The following is a 23,289-nucleotide window of genomic DNA, read 5'->3' as shown; positions in this document are numbered from 1 at the left end:
TTTTGGCATAAAACTCCTCGCTGCGCCAGCAACAAGTTAAACGGCGTTTTGGCGCTGGCAAATGTATTTCCGTTTTTTTGTTTTTTTTTAAAGGTTAATGCAGAACTTGTAATATTTCCGTGTAGACTTTTTGTTTTCCGCTCCAGGTTACAGAACCGTAGTGATTTAGAGGTTTCGTTAATGTGGGTCGTTTAACCCTTCATCGCCAGATAGGTCTGCAGTGCGCTTTCACGGGTAGCGGCCGCCTCAAAAACCGCGACGGCATCTGCAATGCCGCGGTACCTCTGGCAGTAAGTGCATATTAATTACATAGTCTTTAGTCACTAATTGGATGAGCTTTGGCAGTAAAGCCCAATAAACTTGTGACGTACACTTTGTGTATGTGTTTGTTAACACTATTATACACAGTAAGGTGGCTACTCGTTAAACTGCAATAGTGCCGATCGGGGAATTATCACACAACCCCCCCTTTTACGTATTATTTACGTCTTCTGACCTACTTAAAGGCCGTTGGGAATGTATCGTATGGTGAAGTGGTGGTTTTTTGGTCGCGCTCTGCTTCATTGAATTGTAACAGACAAGATGCAGCTGCAGTCCTCCTCGTTGGACGCTTTGTCTTCTCAATGTTCCCTTTTCACCTCCCGGTTTAGTCCCACGGGCTGGGCACGCTCTCTCTAGGCGGTGCCCTCCGGGAAGTCCATCCCTTTGTCATTCCATAACACACCTGCTGTGTCTAAAGTCTAACATTCTCTCCGGCCCGATCCATCACGGCAGTTGCATCTCCGGCAGGTCAGGCGCGTTCCCCGACGGGTTCTGTTGCTGAGGGTGTAGAAAATAGCCCAAGGAGTTTGGCTGTGGGATATGAGGCTGCTGGAACATGCGCTGAGACTGTCCTCCCTGCATTGACTCAGGTGCCGGCATCTGCAAATACACGAGATGAGGTATGAGAAACCCAAACAGCAAATGTGTCATTCCAGCTCCTAAAAACATGTTGCATTAACGTGTTAACATGCCTCTCTGTTCAATTCTCCATCCTATTCTACAGCTTGGGCAGAAAGAAAGAAAAATGTGTTAACATTGGTGGCACCTAAACAGCATTTACATGTTGAAGGCTGGTTCTTATACGTTGAAAGCTTCCATTGGTTTTGGGAGGAACGCTGCCCTTTCCCCCCCTCCCCCCTCCAGAAAATCTCGCACCCCCCAGTTTGCACACCCCTGGGTTAAGACACGGTCTTTGCATCTCATTATCCCTAATGAGTGTTACAGTTATTGCAATGTTCTTTACGGGAGAAAACTGGCCTTAATGTGACAGTATCGGCGTAGCAGATACGCAGTAAGGTTTAACCTGACGTTGCTTCTCTGAATGGTGCTTTGCAGATCTAGGCCTTGGAAAGCCAGGTATCAAACCCAAAATCCACGTCAAGCTAGAGCAGGGGAGGTCATCTCCTGTCCTCAAGGGCCACCAACAGGTCAGGTTCCAAGGATATCCCTGCTTCAGCGTTGACAGCCACCAGTGCTGAAGCAGGGATATCCTTAAAACATGACCTGTTGGTGGCCCTTGAGGACAGGAGTTTGCTTCCTCTGAGCAGGAGGAGTCAACAAAAGATGTTTGGAACATGTGTCTTTGCATCTAGGTACCAAAGTACTGTGCAATCATGCACAATTTCTAGACAAATCTACATAGAATTTTTCTCTAAATTAGTGTTGGGATAGTCGATTGCTAATAGTTGGGTTTTATAATAAACTTGACATGTAACCTGCTTAATTAGTTTTGCAGCCAGAGGGAACATGAGCTCAGCGGTGCAAATTCTTCTGAGAGTCGAGGGGTTAAGGCAGGGGTCCGCCAAAGCCTTCTGTGGGTCCCCGCGACTGACATTGTAAGGAGCTATGTTCTAGGTAAGGCATTTACAAGATAAGCCGAGACTCGTAGAATCTGCCATGTTTTACATCTCTGATTTAGATCTCTGCTCTTTTTTTTTTGATAAGGAGGGGGGGGGGAGATAAATTAATCTCAATCCAGAGATTCCATATTCCAACATAAACCACTAGAGGGCAGCACGTAACAAAATGTGAAGAGCCTCTTCTGCATCTGCTGGAGGGTACGACTCTGCTCTGGGGGAATCCCCCGCAAGGTAAGTTTGTATTGTGTGAGCGTGCAGGTGAGCGTGTGTGTTCATTGGTTGGTGCCCACCACTCTCTCCCGAACTCTCAAACGTTGGGGACCCCAGGGTTAAGGTTATGACCCTGTATGCGTCAAATAAATGATCTTCACCATGGTCACCTCAGACAGTTGGAAAAATGTGTTCCTCCGAGCGTTACCTGAAGATACAGCTGCTGTGGCTGGACTTGTTGCTGCTGACATTGCTGGAGATGAACCGTGGAAAGTGCCTGGTGCGGGGTGAAGCTGGGATGAGGGATCATTACAGGAGGACTAAAAACCATGGTAGGCGGAGCAGCTATCACTGTGCTGCATGCGATTGGTTGGATCTGTAATGAGGCTGGCCGCATTGGTCGCTCTTGGACAAATCTGTAAAGAAGAGAAATGAAAGACGCATTGGTAACAAGGACCATTATTAAAACATCAATGAATGCTTGGAGGTGAAGGCCGAGTGAGATCGTCTTATAATGGTTTTGTTTTTTGGGATGGGATATTTCCCATGGATGATGTTGTGTGGGAGTTTTGGGGCAATAAAGAAAAGTTTTACTTATCCACAAATCAGCTTTATGTTTTTGCTAGAATTATTATTTTATAGTGGTTTCCAACCTTTTTTTGTTAAGGAACCATAAATGAAATTCTGGAGGAACCCCAAACCTCTCTAATAGCGCGTCTGAGATCAGATGCACTGTAAGGAACCCCAACTTTCTCTAATAGCGCGTCTGAGATCAGATGCATTATAAGGAACCCCAACGCTCTCTAATAGCGCATCTGAGATCAGATGCATTGTAAGGAACCCCAACCCTCTCTAATAGCGCGTCTGAGATCAGATGCATTGTAAGGAACCCCAACCCTCTCTAATAGCGCGTCTGAGATCAGATGCATTGTAAGGAACCCCAACCCTCATCACATGACGTTGTGACATCGGAGAAAAGGTAAGGGGGAGTGGGATGGGGGGGAGTGGGATGGTGGGAGGTCGCAGACAGGGGGGCGCAGTCAAAACTAAAAAGTTTTCCTACCCCTGCCTTAAACCATGTACACTTAGCTACACATTATCAGATTAAACAGATCTGATGATGAGGAGCCAAGATCTCAACTAATCTTGTCAAAGTAACAGTACAAAGTAAGAACAAGCTTACATGGGTAAACACACAGATAGAACAGCACTAGACAGAGATAGCACCAATACAGGGCATATTTAGTAAGCAGTCTTCTGCCGTACCACGCTGGAAGACACGTTAAAGCCCACTCGTGTCACCAGGCTGTAAGAGGTGTCCCGGTGCAGGAAGGTCTCCCAGGGCAGAAGACTGCTTAGTGACTATGGACCATCATCTGAAAACACCGAAGGCTACAAAATGGTTTGAACTTGCACCCTGTCAAACACTTTCTGCACTTCGTCATTCCATAAAGCTTGTAGTCTCCTGGGGCGCGGGTCCCAAACCTTCATCACTGGCGAGTATAAACATGCAAACTGTCAAATGGACCAACCTGACGAAGGGCCCAGGAACGTAGCCATTTTTTTGTACACAGTATGCGATTCTATTTTGTGCCATACCATGCCCTGCGTTAAACCAACAATTCAACACGAGGAGCATGGAAGATTTTTTCACACGTGTCAGATTTGTAACCATAGGACAGTGTGCATGCTCAAATAAAAGCTGTCCTACATTACAGAGAAACATTATTTGGTCTCAATATGGCCACCAGGAACTCTTTTACTACCTTAAGTGCCTGTCTTGGCTGTAATCAGAAGACTGTTGGCGGTCACCAATCTCAGGAGGCATCCGTGAGGAACCAGTAGTGGGCTGAGTTTGGGAGAACATCATGGTGTTGCTATATAGAGGCATTGCAGTACTGCTGTGGGACTGGGCAGACAGAGGAGTTTGCTGTGCTTGATTTCCTCTCATTTGCCGCTGATGCCGCTGCTGATTCTGATGATGTAGCTGCTGCTGCTGCTGCTGTAGCTGTTGCTGCTGCAATTGCTGCTGGAGCTGCTGGAGCTGCTGCTGATGATTCTGTTTTATGCAAAGTAACATGTGACAGAGTCTTATAATGTGTCAACTCCACCAAATGTATGTATTGCGTGAGGAAAAGAAAGTGTGACATGTTGTGTACCTTAAACTGCAGAAAATGAAACAGAAACACCCTGTGTTACAATGTCCATGCAATGACCACAGATAACACACACTATTTCATCAATGCTACTTTTTATAAGTAGGGTTTTGGTTTATAAACATGAGAACGTAACCTCAGTAATGTAGCCCTGGCTTCCATCTGCTTGTTATTAAACTGTTGGATTTGTTGTCATGTTGGTCAAGCCAATAAATACATGTAAAATAGCATTTCCCTTTTGGAACTATATTTTATGCCTGGTGCTATTATCTCTCCCTGTGCATCATATTATCGCCTATATTGGCTGTGACGCATTAAGTTCTAATAAGGACTTCCCTCCCACCCCCCTTTCTCTGAGATATCATTAGATGATACAGTATGTCACTGGGGTTTTGTGTTTGCCGTCCTCTGGATCAGTATATTGTAAGTACAGATATAGGATAAAGTATCTGTCGTTTAAAGCTAGCATAGGATGAACTTGATGGAGGTATGTCATTTTTTAACCTCATCTACTATGTAACTACGTTATTATGTAGCTATGCAACTATGTTATTATGTAACTGTGTAACTTTGTACGTAAGGGGATATCATACTGTATCTATAGCTCTATCCTGCATTCACCGCCATTGACTTAGTGAATCCTGCACATATATATGCATATTTGCATGAAGTATTACAAAAACAAGTGGTGCTGTGCCCGATTTAAAAAACCTCAAACTCCCAGTCCAATGATACCAAAAAATATATTTTTTTTGGTGACCTACTGCTGTTTTCAGGAGACCCCCGGCAACATTAATTTCTCCTCAGTAGTTGTTTGTGGTTTAAACCTTAGTAGAATTTGGCAACGAAGCGAGTAATGAGGATTTATATTTAGGCTGATTTTTAAAAAAAAAATGATTCAGTCATCGGGACCCGTTTAGCGCTTAAACGCATGGTCGCGGGGAGATTTTTTGCCAGACGAGGGTTGGGGGATGTTTTATTTTGTATTATTTCCGCTCTGTTGGTCGCTTGGGATTCTGTTACGTGATGTCGCCAAGTTGAGTGCGGAATGTAAACAATGATTCTTGTGTGTGATTTTTTTTTTTCTTTAACCGCTTTATTAAACTAACAAATCACAATAGGTCAGTGAACCAGCCAGGGAGAGAGCCGTTTTTTTTTTTAATAAATTCCTTTTCTTGAAAAAATAGTGTTACTCCTGTTTTTTTTCTTCTTTTTAAAAAAATAAAAAGTACTGGTTCTCTGCAGCCATTGTGCTGTCATTTCAGCCACTGTTGTAGACATGGTTATCGCAAAGCTATTAAAAATCAACCCAAGATAATGTATATTATAGGAGGAAACAAGTTCTGCTTCAACTGCATCATTATTGGGAGAGGGAGAGGCTCAGCGAGTAAAGGCACTGTCTGGCACTGAGAGTTTGAAGCCTGGGGTCAATTCCTGGGGTCGGCTCCTTGTGACCTTGGACAAGTCACTTTATCTCCAAATACATAGATTGTAAGCTCCACGGGGCAGGGACCTGTGCCTGCAAAATGTCTCTGTAAAGCGCTACGTAAAACTAGCAGCGCTATACAAGAACATGCTATTATTATTATTGTTATTACCTGCGTCCCATACTGGTTCTCGGAGGAGTTCTGAGACCCGCAGAACCGTTTGGAACTCATCGTCGCCTGAGACTTCTTTCCCACATCCACACCTTGCCTGCTCACCCCACTGGGCTGAAGGGACGTCCTCCTCGGGTCCTGCTGCTGCACAGCATTAAAGGCCACAGGTCTCGGCTGCTGCATTATCATCTTCAAGAGAGAAAACATGTTATTATTTATTAAGTTCAGTGTTAATTGGACACACACACACACACACACACACACACACACACACACACACACACACGTGTGTCTTAGCCAGGTCTGCAACCCTTTTTTTCTCCATTATCACCTAGCATACAGTGCTTCCACTGTAGCAAGGGGTTCTGGGAAATGACATGAAAATGAGCACACAGTGCCACCTTTTGTCTCAAGTCCACATTGCATGGAAAACCCTTAAGCCAATGCATGCTGATTTAAACACAGCTTTTAAACGTAGCCTGGGATGAGATGCAAAGCCAATAAACCCACTCACACAAACATACATACTTTCATATACTATATATATATATATATATATATATATATATATATATATATATATATATATATATATATATATATATATATATAGCAACTGTAAATATTACTGTATGTTCATTTGCATGTCTTAGACAGGTCTGCAACCCTGCCTTTCCCCATTGTCACCCAGCATACAGCGCTTCCACTGCAGCAAGGGATTCTGGGAAATGACATGCAAATGAGCACTCAGTGCCACCTTTTGTCTCAAGCTTGTATTACACAAGCCAATCCTCAAGCCAATGCATGCATCCCAGCCTCTGTCTAAAAGCTGTGTTTAAAACAGCATGCATTGGCTGAGTGCTCATTTGCATGTCATTTCCCAGAATCCCTTGCTGCAGTGGAAGCGCTGTATGCTGGGTGACAATGGGGAAAGACAGGGTTGCAGACCTGTCTAAGACATGCAAATGAACATACAGTAATATTTACAGTTGCTTTATGCTTTACTGTGGAGGGTTTTTGTCACTTTTTTTTACCCACCATAACCTAAATGACAGAGTATATATATATATATATATATATATATATATATATATATATATATATATATATATATATATATATATATATATATATATTTATAATATAATATATATATATAGTATATATATATATATACTATATATATATACTATATATATATATATATATATACACTGAGTTAAGTTATGGTGAGTAAAAAAAGTGACAAAAACCCTCCACAGCAAAGCAAATATGCAAATGTAAATGCAACTGTATGCTCATCTGCATGTCTTAGGCAGGTCTGCAACCCCGCCTTTCCCCATTATCACCCAGCACACAGCACTTCCACTGCAGCAAGGGATTCTGGGAAATTACATGCAAATGAGCACACAGTGCCACTTTTTGCTTCAAAAACCATTTTTAACATGGTTCCCTATAGACTTAAGCTTGCTGCATGGTCACAGCTTTGAGCACAGCCAGGGTTAAGGTGCATACCCAGAAAACCACCCACAGACGGCTGTTTCGACCTTAATGGGTCTCATTAGTGTGGGGTTGATTAACTGGGTATGCAAAGAAGCTAAAGGATAGGCCAACCATAATACTGAGTTAAGTTATGGTGAGTAAAAAAAGTGACAAAAACCCTCCACAGCAAAGCAAATATGCAAATGTAAATACAACTGTATGCTCATCTGCATGTCTTAGGCAGGTCTGCAACCCCGCCTTTCCCCATTATCACCCAGCACACAGCACTTTGCATACCCAGTTAATCAACCCCACACTGATGAGACCCATTAAGGTCGAAACAGCTGTCTGTGGGTGGTTTTCTGGGTATGCACCTTAACCCTGGCTGTGCTCAAAGCTGTGACCATGCAGCAAGCTTAAGCCTATAGGGAACCATGTTAAAAATGTTTTTTGAAGCAAAAAGTGGCACTATGGGCTCATTTGCATGTCATTTCCCAGAATCCCTTGCTGCAGTGGAAGTGCTGTGTGCTGGGTGATGGTGATAATGGGGAAAGGCGGGGTTGCAGACCTGCCTAAGACATGCAGATGAGCATACAGTTGTATTTACATTGTGTGTATATATATATATATATATATTTGTAAATGTATATTTTTTTTTATTTTTTATTTTTTTTAAATAATAGGTATATTATTATTAAACAACTCATTTTTTTCATGCGCAGGATGTTGATCCAGGGAGAAATCTGATTGACAATATTTGGAGTCAGGAAGGAATTTATTTTTCCCCGTATGAGACGTCATTAGATGATATTTCACTGGGGTTTTTTGTTTGCCTTCCTCTGGATCAATATGCTGTAATGTAGAATAAAGTATCTGTCATCTAAATTTAGCATAGGCTGAACTTGATGGACACATGTCTTTTTTAACCTCATCTACTATGTAATTATTTAATTGTGGTTTATTACCAATCAATATTAGATGATGCCACGGGATGGTAAATACATATCTTCTGTCATTTGGTCAGATAAGTTGCTAAAATCTAAAAGTATAGTGACTTTTACTAATGTGACCAAATTTGCTATGAAAACGTTTCCTTTTTTTTACCACCCACAACGTTTTTGCTGAAGTTCACATTGCTCGGAATTTCACCAATTTTGCTAATATTTTGCCAGATTTCACCTCCTTTTGACAGAATTTAGCAGAAATGGCATTATATTAAGGGCAACGCGACCCTGATTGCATTGTGAGCTTCTTTGCAAACCTTTCCATTTTTGTAACTTTTTTCCTTAAAAAATGAAAGAAGAAAAAATTGCCGGATTCGCAAACGTCAATGAAAATGTTTCACATCTCTAGTGACTTTAAAGGTGCTCAGCTAAGGGGTAGGGGCGCCAGGCGTCCCGTATATATGGGATTGTCCCTTATTTCTTGGACTTGTCCCAGAAAGGTCTGTTGGGACGCATAATTATCCCGTATTGTTGCGCCTTGACGTGAAATGTCTGAACGTAAAATTATTGTAATGAAATCAGCCAGAAAAAGGTAATAGCTTTCTACTTGAGTGTAATATTTACTTTTTACGGTAGATGTCGTCTTACTAAAATAAAGTTAGGACACTGCCTGCTCATCCCATATTACCCTGACACCCACCCCTATAGGCGTTACTTTTATACCCTGACACCCACCCCTATAGGCGTTACTTTTATACCCTGGCACCCACCCCTATAGGTGTTACTTTTATACCCTGGCACCCACCCCTATAGGTGTTACTTTTATACCCTGGCACCCACACCTATAGGCGTTACTTTTATACCCTGACACCCACCCCTATAGGCGTTATTTTTATACCCTGACACCCATCCCTATAGGTGTTACTTTTATACCCTGACACCCACCCCTATAGGCGTTATTTTTATACCCTGACACCCATCCCTATAGGCGTTACTTTTATACCCTGGCACCCACCCCTACAGGCGTTACTTTTATACCCTGGCACCCACACCTATAGGCGTTACTTTTATACCCTGACACCCACCCCTATAGGCGTTACTTTTATACCATGACACCCACCGCTATAGGCGTTACTTTTATACCATGACACCCACCCCTATAGGTGTTACTTTTATACCATGACACCCGCCCCTATAGGTGTTACCTTTATACCATGACACCCACCCCTATAGGCGTTACATTTATACCATGACACCCACCCCTATATCCGTTACTTTTATACCATGACACCCACCCCTATAGGCGTTACCTTTATACCATGACACCCACCTCTATAGGCGTTACTTTTATACCATGATACCCACCGCTATAGGTGTTACTTTTATACCATGACACCCGCCCCTATAGGCATTACTTCTTCTCCCACCGCTACTTATTATCTCAGCGCGCGTCTCTCCCCGCCCGGCCAGGCGCATATTGGATTTCGGCGTCCCGTGTAATAAAAATGCAATGTAGGGACCCTACTAAAGGGCCCCAGAGGCTGAGAGAGAGAAAGCTCCGGTACCTGCATGTTGGAACCCTGCACCAGCTGTAGCTGCTCTTTAATGACGTGGAGCTCTTCCTGCTGCGTTTGGATGTCCGCTTGTAATATGCGGGTTCTTTCTTCCAGCTGCTCCTTGAAGTGGTTCACCATGTCTACTTGGGCAGGGTAGTGGTACGCAGGCTGCCGACCAAAACACAACCATCCAATCAGAACGTCACACAGGCAACACAGAGGACCAATCAACTGCTTATCCCGTTCCCCACCATGGGGCCTGCAGTTCGACGTGCCGTCAGCCTCTCTGGCATGGAATGGGTTAATACAGAAGGGCAATTTATGTATGGCATGGAAAATATTTGAGTATGCGTGGCGTTAAACGGTGTCGCATCACTAATTGTATCACCTGCCGTTTGTGTGCCATGTAACACACCTAGAATTAAGTTGGGATAGCCACGGTTCCACAGTAAGTGGTAGGAGTAGAATTGGGCCTGAGAGAATATCAGATTGGGTAGAAGTTAAGCAGATACGTACATGGACCAAAATGAGAGTGTTTCATTATTTAAATTCGTGTGCACAACTATTTTAACCTTCCTGGTCTCCCCACGTGGAATTCACTAACCAGGGGATCTCAACTCCGATCCTCAAGACCCCCTAACAGGTCAGTTTTTAAGGATATCCCTGCTTCTGCACAGGTGGCTCAATCAGTGGTTCAGTCGAAGACTGAGGGATATCCTGAAAACCTGATCTGCTGGGGGGTCTTGAGGACCGGCGTTGAACATCCCAGCGCTGCTAACAACAACAATTCATTTGTCAGCAGACATATTTAATATACTTTAAAATATATCTGCGGACAGTGAATGTCCAGAATCTTTACCGTGCCTGTCTCATGGATGTTTTCTTAAATAAGTGCACCTCGCGTATTTGCGAACACTTACCAAAAAGTTCTGCTGAGTTGAAATTGTTGTTTGCGGCACGTGATGCTTGGACAGATGTTCAGACGGAGTTTGAGGAGTTACTACAGGCTGGGGGGGGGGGGGGGGGGTGGTGGGAAACACAACAAATAAAGGGATTTACATCTCGTGCACTGTACAGCTGAGCATCCTAGTTCCAACCCAAGGCAAGGTACAAGGTTGCTGGACAGAATCTTTTGTCTGGAATCGGTTGTGCCTTTTAAACTTGAGATAACCCAACTTGAAGGGCACTTAACATGATGTAATGGATCCAGCAGTAATGTTTTGCTTCTATAAATAATTCATTTCTATGGAGTTCCAATACATTGTCGGTCTCTTTTCATTACTCCAGTGTTAATAAGACACATAATTACCTTCCTATTCAGTACTGGAGGGGTGTTCAGATCGAGGGCGTACGCTGCTAAGAAGTACAGCACTGACCGGGGTATACTTAGCATGGCAGTGTTTGGCTGTACAATGGACATGCTTTGCAGCACAGCACTACATTATATAGAAGTACAAAACAGACCTTGAATGAGCTAGCTGCTCTTTATAAGGCTCGCTTTATAATCTTAAAGGAGCCCGCCACTCAGCAATGAAAAATAAATAAAGGTGGCCTTAGAGGGTGCACCTAAGGGAAATAGGGAGAAAGCAGTGCATTCTTGCTCTTTATAAGGCTTCCCTATACAGTTCTTTGGGGCTATATTAGAAAGCGAAATAACCTTATAAAGAGAACCAAGCTCGTTTTTTGGAACTTTCCTTTCCTTGCTGACTGAACAGAGAAAACATGTTTTAAAGGAACAATTCATGCACATTTTTTATTTATTATTATTATTATTATTATTGTTTAACATAGGTTTGAAGCAGGGGGTCTCCAGAGATGAGCCCCATTAATTTGAGCTCAGGGGACCCCCTGCTTTCCAAGATACAGACATCCGTAGGGGTGCCAGGATCTTGGCAAAGTTTAAAGCTCCAGCGTATCACGGGCCAATAGGAAGCCGCTCCTGATTACGTGAACCCTGCTAGCCCAGCGGCTACTGGCACCCCCCACGGAGGTAAGTATCCCTGGAAGCAGGGGGTCAATGGAGCTGAAATTAATGGGGTTCTGCTCCAGAGACCCCCTGCTTTAATCGTATGTTAATCAAAAAAAAAACATTCACAATAAAACTCACCTGCTTAGATTGCCTCTAAATAGACATTATTAAAGGTAAAAAATAAATAAATAAAATGATATATATTGCATGAAGATACCTGGTTTGTGTTTGGTGGCATTCTCATTGGGGTTTTATCTGATTGGTTCACGGGCAGCGACGCCCTGGAAGGTGTGCTAGCTTTTGTAGGTCTCATAGATGATGCGGCTAGAAGTTAAAGTCACGTTAGGAATAACTGCGTAACAGAGCACACAGCAATCAGCAATACGGAGCGGTGTGAAGTACTGTCGCGGCCCCTTTTAATCTCCAACATCCCCGGAAAAAATTCGGGATGTTTTCCGTCTCTCACGGGCCTTGTCCGCGCGGCCCGAAATCGCCTGATAGCGGTAATAGCGCTAGACAATGAAAGCGCTTAGCGCTACACAACGAAAATGCCCGCAGGCGCCCAAAACTGCCGAAAACGGCCCACATCAGCCCGCGATTTGCCCGCGATTTTTAAAATCGTGTGGAAAGGCCGCAGGAGGCTAAAGGCGGCCGCCACTGTATGCAGAAAACATAGCAAAGCATTTAAAACTAAAAGCGCCTTTAAAGCAACTGTCTCCTTTTTTAAATGACTCGTTTATTTACATCTCTTTAATTACTGTAAGAGTCAGCAATGTATTTAAAATGTTCTCACTTTGTGGGAACACGTAAGCGCTATTGATGAGCTGATAATAAAGGCAATGTGCGTGTGACAACAGCAGTAAAAAGACAAATTAACGTACTATTAACAGACCCCTGTTTCAGAATAAAAACAAAACTGCAATGGTAGTCACTAATACAATGATAATATTTTTAATGCGCCTTCGAAAGCAGGTTCTTCCCACTTCATGTCAGCGTAATCATGGAAATCTGGATGTGCGCCAACGCATGGTGCGAATAATCATACTGCAATAAGCAATTAGCAAGTTGGGACACAGGGACGTAGACCCTGGGAATATGACATGAAGCCATTACGTGAAAAGGAGAAGACAGCTTCACACCATACATGGGTTAGTACGGGCGTCACGTACAGAACGTCAAACCAACGCATGCCACGACAACACATGCCACGACAACACATGCCACGACAACAAATGCCCATGTATTTAGGGGTTAATTCTATATGCTCCAAAGTGTCCGTTCTGGCATCAGAAAGTTGACTTGAAAACAGCCCCAATGACCTCAGAGAATATAGAATGTACCCCTTGGCATTAACAGCAGCCTGCGATGCTAATAGGTCAGGCTCTATTTACAGGACTGGTTAATGTATTGTTAATGTAACACATAAAGTCATGTTATACATACAGGCAGAGTCAGAGAGAGCCGTGTGGGAGGATTTACAGGAGCTATGTGATGAGACGGACATTCTTTCTCTGCTCGTCTCTTGGTTAGTTGTGCACAGTCTGGGGTCTAAGTAAGTGTTTTGGCTCTGTAAGAGAAGATGCGGAGAACAGAAGACAAGCAGCATGTTAGCGGTGGGATACAGAGAAGCAGGGATGGTGCCACACAGGGGAATGTGATAGCAGAGAACAGGGCATTTCCCATCACTATCTTCAGATCTTTTCTTCTTAACCACTTGCTACACACTTCCAACCCTTTTAACGGAGGACGGGCAAGTTTGCAGGTTCCACATCGGAATTTCGAGTGAAACTTCAGAACAAACATTCGAATTCAAGCAAGATTTGATCCAAAGCTCGAATAAAAAGGCTCGTCCGCAGATTCATTGTTTTTTATTTCCAGCAAAAGAAAAACACAACATTTTTTTTTTTTTAACCAAAACACTTGCAGGTCAGTAGGAAAATTTAATCATATCTGATACTGTACTAACTGCCACTCAGCTCGCTACAGGGACATCTCGCCACCGGTTGCTTCCCCACCAAGGTAAGCCCCTAACCTTAGCCCAAAAAAACCCTCAACCTAAAAAGCTTAGCCCTGGTCCCCTTACCCCCAAAACCCCTTACCCTAAAGTTATCCCCTAATACTAATAAATGACAATGCACGTAACTTAGCAGCAGCGGCGAGATGCCGGCGGGAAAGATGTCCCAATCAGTCCCTACACCACATTCCCAGATACCCCAGTGTCCTAGGTTACTGTATATAGGGTTTTCCAGGGGCAGGGATAGAACAGCATAGGGATTATTGCTGTTTCCCCCTCAGACACCACAACAGAAACTCAGAGGGATATTTATTAAAGTCTTCTGGCTGCAAACGTTTTGGGGAAAACAGTACAATTAATTTCTTTTCCTGTATAAATAGGGACCGGTTTTGCTGTACTTGTCTTGCTTTAGGTTGGCAGCTGGGAGACTATATAAACCTTTTATTGTGGTGAATAAATAATGTGTGTGATAGGGCAGCCTGAGCAGGGACCCCTGTATGTGTATATTGATGCGCATTAATATACAATATAACATGTCCCATATTTTCAGGAGAGGTGCACACATGCATGAAGCGCAGCTTTAAAGCACCAGTCCAAGCTGCCGGTTTTTTCCCCCTTTAATATGTGCATCAATACAATCCACACAATGATAAGTAATTAGCTAAATTGCCGGTTAATGAAAATTCAGCTCAGGGGTTCACTAAATGGCTGTCTGTGCAGCAGAAGAGGACCAAAGATGCAAAGTTCTGTGGGGAAGATCATGTGACCAGGCAGTCATTAGATACAATTGGTTCACTGCTGGAGAGAGGGCAGGGCTAAAAAAAGGGGTGTGCCAGAGCCTGTTTCAGAAGAGGAAGAGGGTATGACTTTGTAAAAGGTTGCTATAGAAACAAAACATGCTTGTTACATGCTACAAGTATTTTATCATAGTACAGAACTGATTTATTTAAAAAAACATAAATGTAGGCTATTGCTTGGGCTGCAGCTTTAAAGAAAATGTTGGCCATTGGGTTGTACCTTTATCGACGAATCGACCATTTCCAGTGACGTCTCTTCCAAACCGAGGTCACGCCGTCTCTCTGCTCGAACCTCGGCATAACTACAGAAACATTCAGCATATCAATGAAAACTTAATGTACAACCCTATGGAAATCATGTATCCTTCAAGATCCCATGAAATAAAAACACAGTCAAATATTGCTGATACGGGTGAGATTTACCGACCCGTTACTCCACATATCTCTCTGGGGACACAATTGGTGCATGATCCCAGAGGACCGTTCTGGGTTCTTCTAATATTTGAATCTCTATAGCAGAGATTAAGAAGATCAATAACAAGGCAATGTGTGGTTTACCATACAGCCCCTCAGCAGAGAAACCTTAAGGTAACCCCACTCTTCCAGTATGAACAGGAGGGACAGCGTAACTGACATTTTATTTGAAGATAAGGAAGACAACTTTACCGAGTGGGGTTAGTTTGTAACCTCGGTCTAAAATGCAAGGCATGAAATATTAGGCAGATGCCTCGCACATGTACGTGACAATCTGTAACTAATAATATTAAGGAGTGGCCAAGTCGGACGGACCTTTGTGTGTGTGTGTGTGTTTGTGTATGTGTATATATATATATATATATATATATATATATATATATATATATATATATATCAAAGATACACAAAGAATATATATATATTTCTCCTACTGGAGTAAGCCCTGGTAAGGGCAGGCGCCAGTAGTAATCATGGGTCCACCCCCCCCTCACCAAGCCCTGCCTTGAGTGATAGAGGTAGGTCCCTGACTCTGTGGCAGGCCTGAGACAGAGGGGAGGTCCTGCTGACATCATAAGGGGCAGGGCTGTATCTATTTAGTGGGCTTTCCTGTGTGTGTGTGTCTGGTTCAGTCTGTGGAGTTGGAGTGTCTGGCTGGTGTGTCAGAATCTGGAGAGCAGAGTGTCAGTTCTGTATGGTGACAGAAGAAGTCAGTCTGAGAGTTCGGTTGGAGCAGAGAGATAGAGATGTTCTGGGAGCTGAGGAGTGAAGTGCTGGTCTGAATTGGAGTAAGACCTAGCCGAGCGGAATGTCTGACCGGAGAAGCCAGGCTTAGAGTGAGAACGGTGCTTGGAAGAGATACTCAGAGCCCCTTTGAGTAGAGCGGACAGAACTATAGAGGTGGACTAATGCCCCTCACCCTGCTCAGGGGGTGAGGGGAAGAACATCCAGCCTCACCCAGAGGATATACTCTTTGGGTGGGTGCAAGGGGTATTGATGCCCCCCTACAGCCCATCCTGCTAGGGTACAACTTGGAGGAGAGGAGGGAAGACCCCTGTATACAATTGGAGTACACTGCTGATATATGAACTGCTGTGTGCCGCTGTGCATAAGTGCGTTGTGTCATTGCTAAAGGACAATAAAGACTTGCTGCTGTTTTATATAAGACTGTGTGAGATTGGAATCTCTCGCCCTGGGACCAGGCCTTTCTCTGGGAAGATTCCAACCTATCCCCTAGGTTTCGCCAGAGAATGGAGGCGCTGCACCACAACCACTAAAGAATGGAGGCATCTACCCCAGAAGCCTGGCCCTGTTATCCCCCACACCAACGCGGGAGACTCAGGCCCTCCTGTTCCAAGCAGGTATGCACCACCATACACATGTAGCCAGCCCTCAATACGCCATAGAGGCACGATCTGTGTCTGGGGGGGGGGGGGACATGGACTACATATGTATATTCGTGTGTATGTATGCATGTAATTCTTTATTTATATAGTCCCATCTATGTATATAGCACTTCACAGCATTAATACATGGACCATAATAGTATAACATAATGGGAATCAGCGCTTTAGACATAAAAGTAACATTAGGAAAAGGAGTCCCTGTCCCGAAGAGCTTACAATTAAAGTGTGAAAACCTAGTATAAGTGCAAAGTTTTTGGTCATCGTGGGCGCACCATCTTATTTACTTATGCACTAAAATATATATATATAAATGGTAAGCTGTGCAGGACAAGTTTTTCGTTGTTTCAGACGATTCCCTAAGTGAATAATATATCTGCTGCAATAAGAGCCCAAATATTACCACTAATAAAACTGAAAAGGATGCAATGTCTGAGCAATGCCACTAGAGGGAGCTATACACTGCAGATGGAAACTGCTATCTTCAAAGACAGAAATACCTTCAGGTTGCTTATTTAATAAAGTGCGACAGTGACTTACACGGCGCAAGCTGGACAGTCTAAGTGACTTGAATGGGACTTTCCGTGAGGTTGTGCTGAATTGTTGCGAACGTTACATCTAGAAAAGTATGTATAATATAATGGAATAGAAAGTATTACCTAACAACCGTGTGTGTGCACACAATGAACTCCGGCTTTGAATTCCACTGGTGATATGTGATATAGTAGTGAGTCTGGAGCCAGATCCACTGCTGGCCCTTGGTTAGGAATCTGTAATTGCAGGACTTTCCTTTCCCGTACTGCATCACTGAATTACAATAAAAACAAAAACAAGATGAATTATTTATTTATTTATTTATAAAATATTTTACCAGGAAGTAATACATTGAGAGTTACCTCTCGTTTTCAAGTATGTCCTGGGCACAGAGTTAAGACAAATAATACATGGTTACAAGTACAGTTACATAAATGAGCAGAGTATACATTATAGACAAGACATTGCGGGCACAGTTAACGATAATATATATTATGGGCGTATGAAACAGTTACAGACCAGATTAAAATGTGTGACAGCCTTAGATTTGAAAGAACTTAAACTGGTGGTGGATGTAAGAGTCTCTGGTAGGTTGTTCCAGTTTTGGGGTGCACGGTAAGAGAAGGAGGAGCGGCCGGATACTTTGTTGAGCCTTGGGACCATGAACAGTCTTTTGGAGTCTGATTTCAGGTGATAGGTGCTGCATGTGGTAGGGGTGAGGAGCTTGTTCAGATAGCTTGGTAGCTTGCCCATAAAGAATTGAAAGGCAAGACAGGAAAGGTGAACTTTGCGCCTAGACTCTAGTGATGACCAATCTAGTTCTTTGAGCGTTTCGCAGTGATGTGTGTTATAGTTGCATTGGAGAACAAAACGACAAATTGAATTGTAGAGGGTGTCAAGTTTGCTAAGGTGGGTTTGAGGTGCTGAGCCATATACTATGTCTCCATAGTCAATAATTGGCATTAGCATCTGATGTGCGATACGTTTTCTGACCAGGAGACTTAGGGAGGATTTGTTCCTGTAAAGTACCCCTAGTTTGGCATAGGTCTTGGTTGTCAGGGTATCAATGTGCATCCCGAATGTTAAGTGGGAGTCAAACCATATGCCCAGGTATTTAAAACTTGTAACAGGAGTTAGGGTGCTGTTAGTGTTGGTTCTAATCAGGAGCTCAGTCGCTGGAAGCTTTAAAAATTTAGTCTTGGTCCCAAACACCATTGTTACAGTCTTGTCAGTGTTTAAAAACAGTTTGTTTTGGGAAATCCAGTTTTCGAGTCTGAAAAAGTCAGAGAGGCTATGGCTGTGTGCATATAGGATTGTGTCGTCTGCATACATGTGTATTGAGGCTTCCTGACAAGCTGTGGGAAGATCATTGATGAACACTGAGAAGAGTAGGGGCCCCAGAACAGAGCCTTGCGGGACGCCACAGATGATATCCAGGGGTGTCAGACGCCTTAAAAAAAAAAGTAGCCCACAATACAGAAGTGTCCTGAAGAACCCCCGGTGTACCGGATTGGCAATATGCTGCCAACGCCACAATACTATGCTGCAGGCCCGCTGGTAATTAACAGGTTAAAGACTAATGTGGTGGTTACATTCTCATGGGAATTTCCTTGATTTCTTTTTATTGTGATGTTGCTTTAATTAGAGACGGGCGAATCCGCCCAAATCCGCTTGGCTGGATTTTCTCGCATTTTCAACCCGAAAATCCGTTCTGCGGTGTAAAATCCGCAAACGGATTTGGTCGGTTTTAATCCGCGCGGATTCATGAAAAAAACGCCATTGGACACAACCCGCGGACGGATTGGTAAAATCCAATCCGTGGATTCAGCAATTCCGTTAGCGTGGTTCTTAAGAAGTGGTAATAATAATTTAAAAATCTGCAAAACGCGAATCGCCCTTTTTGATAATGATCCGCTGAAATCCACGGAATCAAAGGAACTGACCGATCCGCTGCGGATTCAAATTCGCCCGCAAAAATTCGCCCACCTCTAGCTAAAAGTCCTAAAACATAGGGGCTTATGCAGAGAGGAGCGTGATTTGCTTTGAAAACGGCAATAACATAGCCACATATTTGGCATAAATTATGGCCGTATGCAGAAAGCGCATTTACCTTCTGTTAGCAGATAGTAGTAAAATTGCCAACGTTTTCTGGCGACCTGGAACACGCCATATTATAGGTCAGAATGGCGTGTTCCAGCGATTAGGTCCTCCTTGCATTGCACGCTATATTAGAATGGCGAGTTCCAGGTTCTCGCCATGAGTTTGGCGACTTTTACACCTCTGAAAAAATTTCTGGCCACTTTTAAAAATCGCGCCATTTTCTCCCGAGTTTAAGGATTTCTGGCTAGTTTTCTTCGCCAGAAGATGGCGCTATTTCCTTATCTATGCTCTCTGCATAAGCCCCATAATCTTTTTTTAAACTATTAGATTCATAATGAAGAACTTGACTCAAATGTGTGTCCAGCTGTTTGGGTTCAAGCTGGTGAGCGTCTGATGTGTAGAATAAGGACTTCTTAGACTGCGTATAATTGTCAGCTCCTCAGTAGGCTGGTAGCAATATAAATATTACCGACCGGTACGCATGAAATGTCTCCCACCCCCCTTTCATTTTTAAGGATAGGAAGGAATCGGGAGGTCCTCGAAGCTGAAATGTGCTATATTTGCAGCCAAAGCATTATGAGTCTGCTGCCACATCACGACATGACCAGTATGCAGGTCCTAAGGAAATCCTCAGTTACCTCTGCTGGAGGGAGAATGGTCCACTGGACCAGTCCTGCTCAGGAACATGAAAAAAAACAGCTACTTAAAAAGTGGGTGGGGGGAGGCTTATAATGCTTTGGCCAAAGGGTTTAACTAAATGACCCTTACTCATGAGAATACTAACATTGAAGTATTTAATTACTATGTATTTTGTCATATTGGATGTAGCATTGGGTATTTTTGTCTTTTGTTGTATACAATTAGATTGTAAGCTGGTTGTGCAAGGACTCGTACCTGCAAAATTCTGCAGGACGGAATACTGTGTAAGCAGCAATATGCTGCTCCGTGGAGAAGAGGCGTTACAATATATTGAGCCGAGACCTAAGTGCTGGATATTTACAGGGATACCCGGTTTCCTCTGTGTTTCCCCAAATCTATTCCCGAAAGGACTGAAGCTTTACTGAATACAATGTAAAAGTAGCACAATCTTATTTCTAAGTGAGTAATGGGGGGGGGGGGGGGGGGGGGAATGACTTACAGTGTACATGGCACCTCGCTAACAGCTCCAGGTCATCTGCATGGTAGTAATCATAACCTGATGTCCCAAGGACCTCAAAGGGTAAGTAGCCGATTATAGGTGGGGCCCTGGAACATAAAGGAGAAAGGTCAATGAACACAGCAGCTGTTCATAGCACTGCCTGGAACGTGGTGTTCACACGAAAAGAGACTGTTTCCAACGGAAAATATCAAAAGGGAAGTTCGGACGAACCGTCGAGCTGTTTTTAAAAATCCAAGCAGCTTTAAAATATATATATTTTGTTTGAGTATATGCGGCATTTCATTACCTTTATTGAAAATTAATTACCTATGCTGCCGATCGATTAGTTCTCCCGTGATCGATCAGCAAAGATCCTGTTTCTCAGGGTTCACTAAATGTCTGCCTTTCGGTGTCAATCAATCCTTCAGTCAGTGTAACTCAGCAGCAACAATGTATCCTTATATTACTATGGTGACATTATCTATTGTTACAGTTTGCAGATCAACTGCTGGGAATGTTGGCAACAAATTATCACAAACAGGAAAGTGTTACAAAGATCTTGCACTGCTGGGGAGGTGGGCAAAAACCTGCTGGCTGCTCAGTATAAAGACTCATTAAAAATGGCATTAAGAGTTCAATTTAAAAATTAAAAAAAGGTAGTAACTATATCTAATACTACAGAACTGATTTGTTTAAAAGAAAAAAGACACGTAGAATATTGCTTGCATTCCTCCTTTAAGCAAAGCAAGAAGAGACTGGTTGTCAGCACAATGGATGCTGTCCCGCAAGACAGAGGAAATGACTTCTTCTGATTAGCATCTCTTTGTATGTGCCACTTGAAATATTAAGATGGTTATTTACTGGAAGAAACATGATGTACCTCACAAGTCTACAAACTATTATGCATCAGCCGCTGAGGGAGAATACTGCATGATAAACGTGCCATGAAATCAATACCAACATCAATAGTCGGCTAATCCATCAAACGCACTCCCCAACCGCGAGGATACGTTTGAAGTGGACAGTGTTTTAAGCGCTGATAAAGTCTATCTAAACGAGATGCGGGGATTAGGGAAGCATCACATAATCCATCATTAGGTGATCTGACTTGCGCAGTGTGTCCATTCATTTTTAATGGATTACACCCGGTGTGAATGCCTAACTTCTATATACAGATGGAGCAGTCGTTACCGCTCCCGTTACCGATGGCGCTTTAGTTAAGAGTAGCACTGTTGAATACAGTGGTAAAAGAGATAACGCATGCGTTGTGAAACAGGTTATTCTGCTTGTTTTTTCGCCTTAAAGGAGCAATTCATGCAATATCCCACGTGTTTTTTAAATAAATCTGTTAAATAAATCTTAGTAATACATACTACATTTTATTATTATTATTGTTATTATTATTATTCAACTTAAGTTTTAATATTCTGAGCATCCTTTGATTTCTATAGCAGGAATTAGCACACCTCCCCAGCAGTGCAAGATCTTTGCAATACTTTTCTGTTTGTGATAATTTGTTGCTAATATTTCCAGCAGTTTGAGCAGCACACTGTAACAATAGATAATGTTATCGTAGTAATATAAGAATACATTGTAGCTGCTAAGTTACACTGACGGAAGGATTGGTGAAACTAAAGGCAGCCATTTATTGAAACCTGGGAAGCAGGATCTGTGCTGATCGATCGGCAGCTTAGGTAATTAGTTTTCAATAAGGGTAATCAAAGGCTGTACATATAAAAACAAAAAAATTTTTTTACTGCCTCTTGGATTGCTTCTTTAATGGAGGTCGTATCTGGATAACCGGCTATTTGGGGAAGATTTAGCAAGTGCAAAATCCACTAATAATCGTTAGCGCCCGGTCGTTTGAACGTCTAATTGTTAAAGCAGGTACAGTATCTGTACACAGCTGCTAAACAAAATGAAATAAAAATGAAAATGGGGCTTCAACTATTTTCTCCCAAGAGGTCAGGGGATTTGTTTTTAATCCTTCGCCTGCAACTAACGGCCCTTTTACCTCCTTTACCCACTAATTAACCGCCATATTTATTAAGGATTATTAAGGCTTAGGACAGGTTTGCATGGTAGCAGAAAGCAGGAGAATTATTAACAATTCACACAGGGGCAGCCAACTCCAGTCCTCAAGGACCACCAACAGGTCAGGTTTTCAGGATATCCCTGCTTCAGCACAGGTCTTTGACTGAGCCACTTGTGCTGAAGCTGGGATATCCTTAATACCTTGAGGACTGGAGTTGGCCACCTCTGCTCTAATTTTTCAAGTTTAAATGACGACACAACAAAGAGGTTCCGTTTGGTCATTTACATATGTATACATACATGTTATGTACAGGTTAAGGCTACATATGTATACATATATGTTATATACAGGCTATGGCTACATATGTATACATACATGTTACACACAGGTTAAGGCTACATATGTATGCATACATGTTATATACAGGTTATGGCTACATATGTATACATACATGTTACACACAGGTTAAGGCTACATATGTATACATACATGTTATATACAGGTTATGGCTACATATGTATACATACATGTTACACACAGGTTATGGCTACATATGTATACATACATGTTATATACAGGTTATGGCTACATATGTATACATACATGTTACACACAGGTTATGGCTACATATGTATACATACATGTTACACACAGGTTAAGGCTACATATGTATATATACATGTTACACACAGGTTAAGGCTACATATGTATACATACATGTTACACACAGGTTAAGGCTACATATGTATACATACATGTTATATACAGGTTAAGGCTACATATGTATACATACATGTTACACACAGGTTAAGGCTACATATGTATACATACATGTTATATACAGGTTATGGCTACATATGTATATATACATGTTACACACAGGTTAAGGCTACATATGTATACATACATGTTACACACAGGTTAAGGCTATATACAGGTTAAGGCTACATATGTATACATACATGTTCCACACAGGTT

General features: G+C 42.6%; 1 protein-coding gene across 2 annotated transcripts in view; it reads right to left on the bottom strand.

Annotated features, from left to right (window-relative positions):
* PASD1 (PAS domain containing repressor 1) overlaps positions 1-23,289 on the bottom strand; it is an 80,737-nt gene continuing 57,448 nt past the window's right edge. For both annotated transcript variants that reach the window (XM_075573311.1, XM_075573313.1), the window contains 11 exons: positions 20,277-20,383; positions 17,164-17,311; positions 14,848-14,929; positions 13,260-13,383; positions 12,034-12,140; positions 10,768-10,854; positions 9,857-10,015; positions 5,866-6,054; positions 3,878-4,170; positions 2,320-2,527; positions 1-921 (listed from right to left, as the gene is read on the bottom strand). In XM_075573311.1, the coding sequence (XP_075429426.1) occupies positions 766-921; positions 2,320-2,527; positions 3,878-4,170; positions 5,866-6,054; positions 9,857-10,015; positions 10,768-10,854; positions 12,034-12,140; positions 13,260-13,383; positions 14,848-14,929; positions 17,164-17,311; positions 20,277-20,383 (1,660 nt within the window). In that variant the 3' untranslated portion in view covers positions 1-765. The remainder of the gene's footprint in view (positions 922-2,319; positions 2,528-3,877; positions 4,171-5,865; positions 6,055-9,856; positions 10,016-10,767; positions 10,855-12,033; positions 12,141-13,259; positions 13,384-14,847; positions 14,930-17,163; positions 17,312-20,276; positions 20,384-23,289) is intronic.

Source organism: Ascaphus truei, chromosome 16 (assembly GCF_040206685.1).
Source record: "Ascaphus truei isolate aAscTru1 chromosome 16, aAscTru1.hap1, whole genome shotgun sequence".
In the NCBI taxonomy this organism is placed as follows: domain Eukaryota; kingdom Metazoa; phylum Chordata; class Amphibia; order Anura; family Ascaphidae; genus Ascaphus; species Ascaphus truei.
The sequence above is the reverse complement of the archived record's forward strand: the minus strand, read 5'-3'. Positions and strand labels throughout refer to the sequence as shown.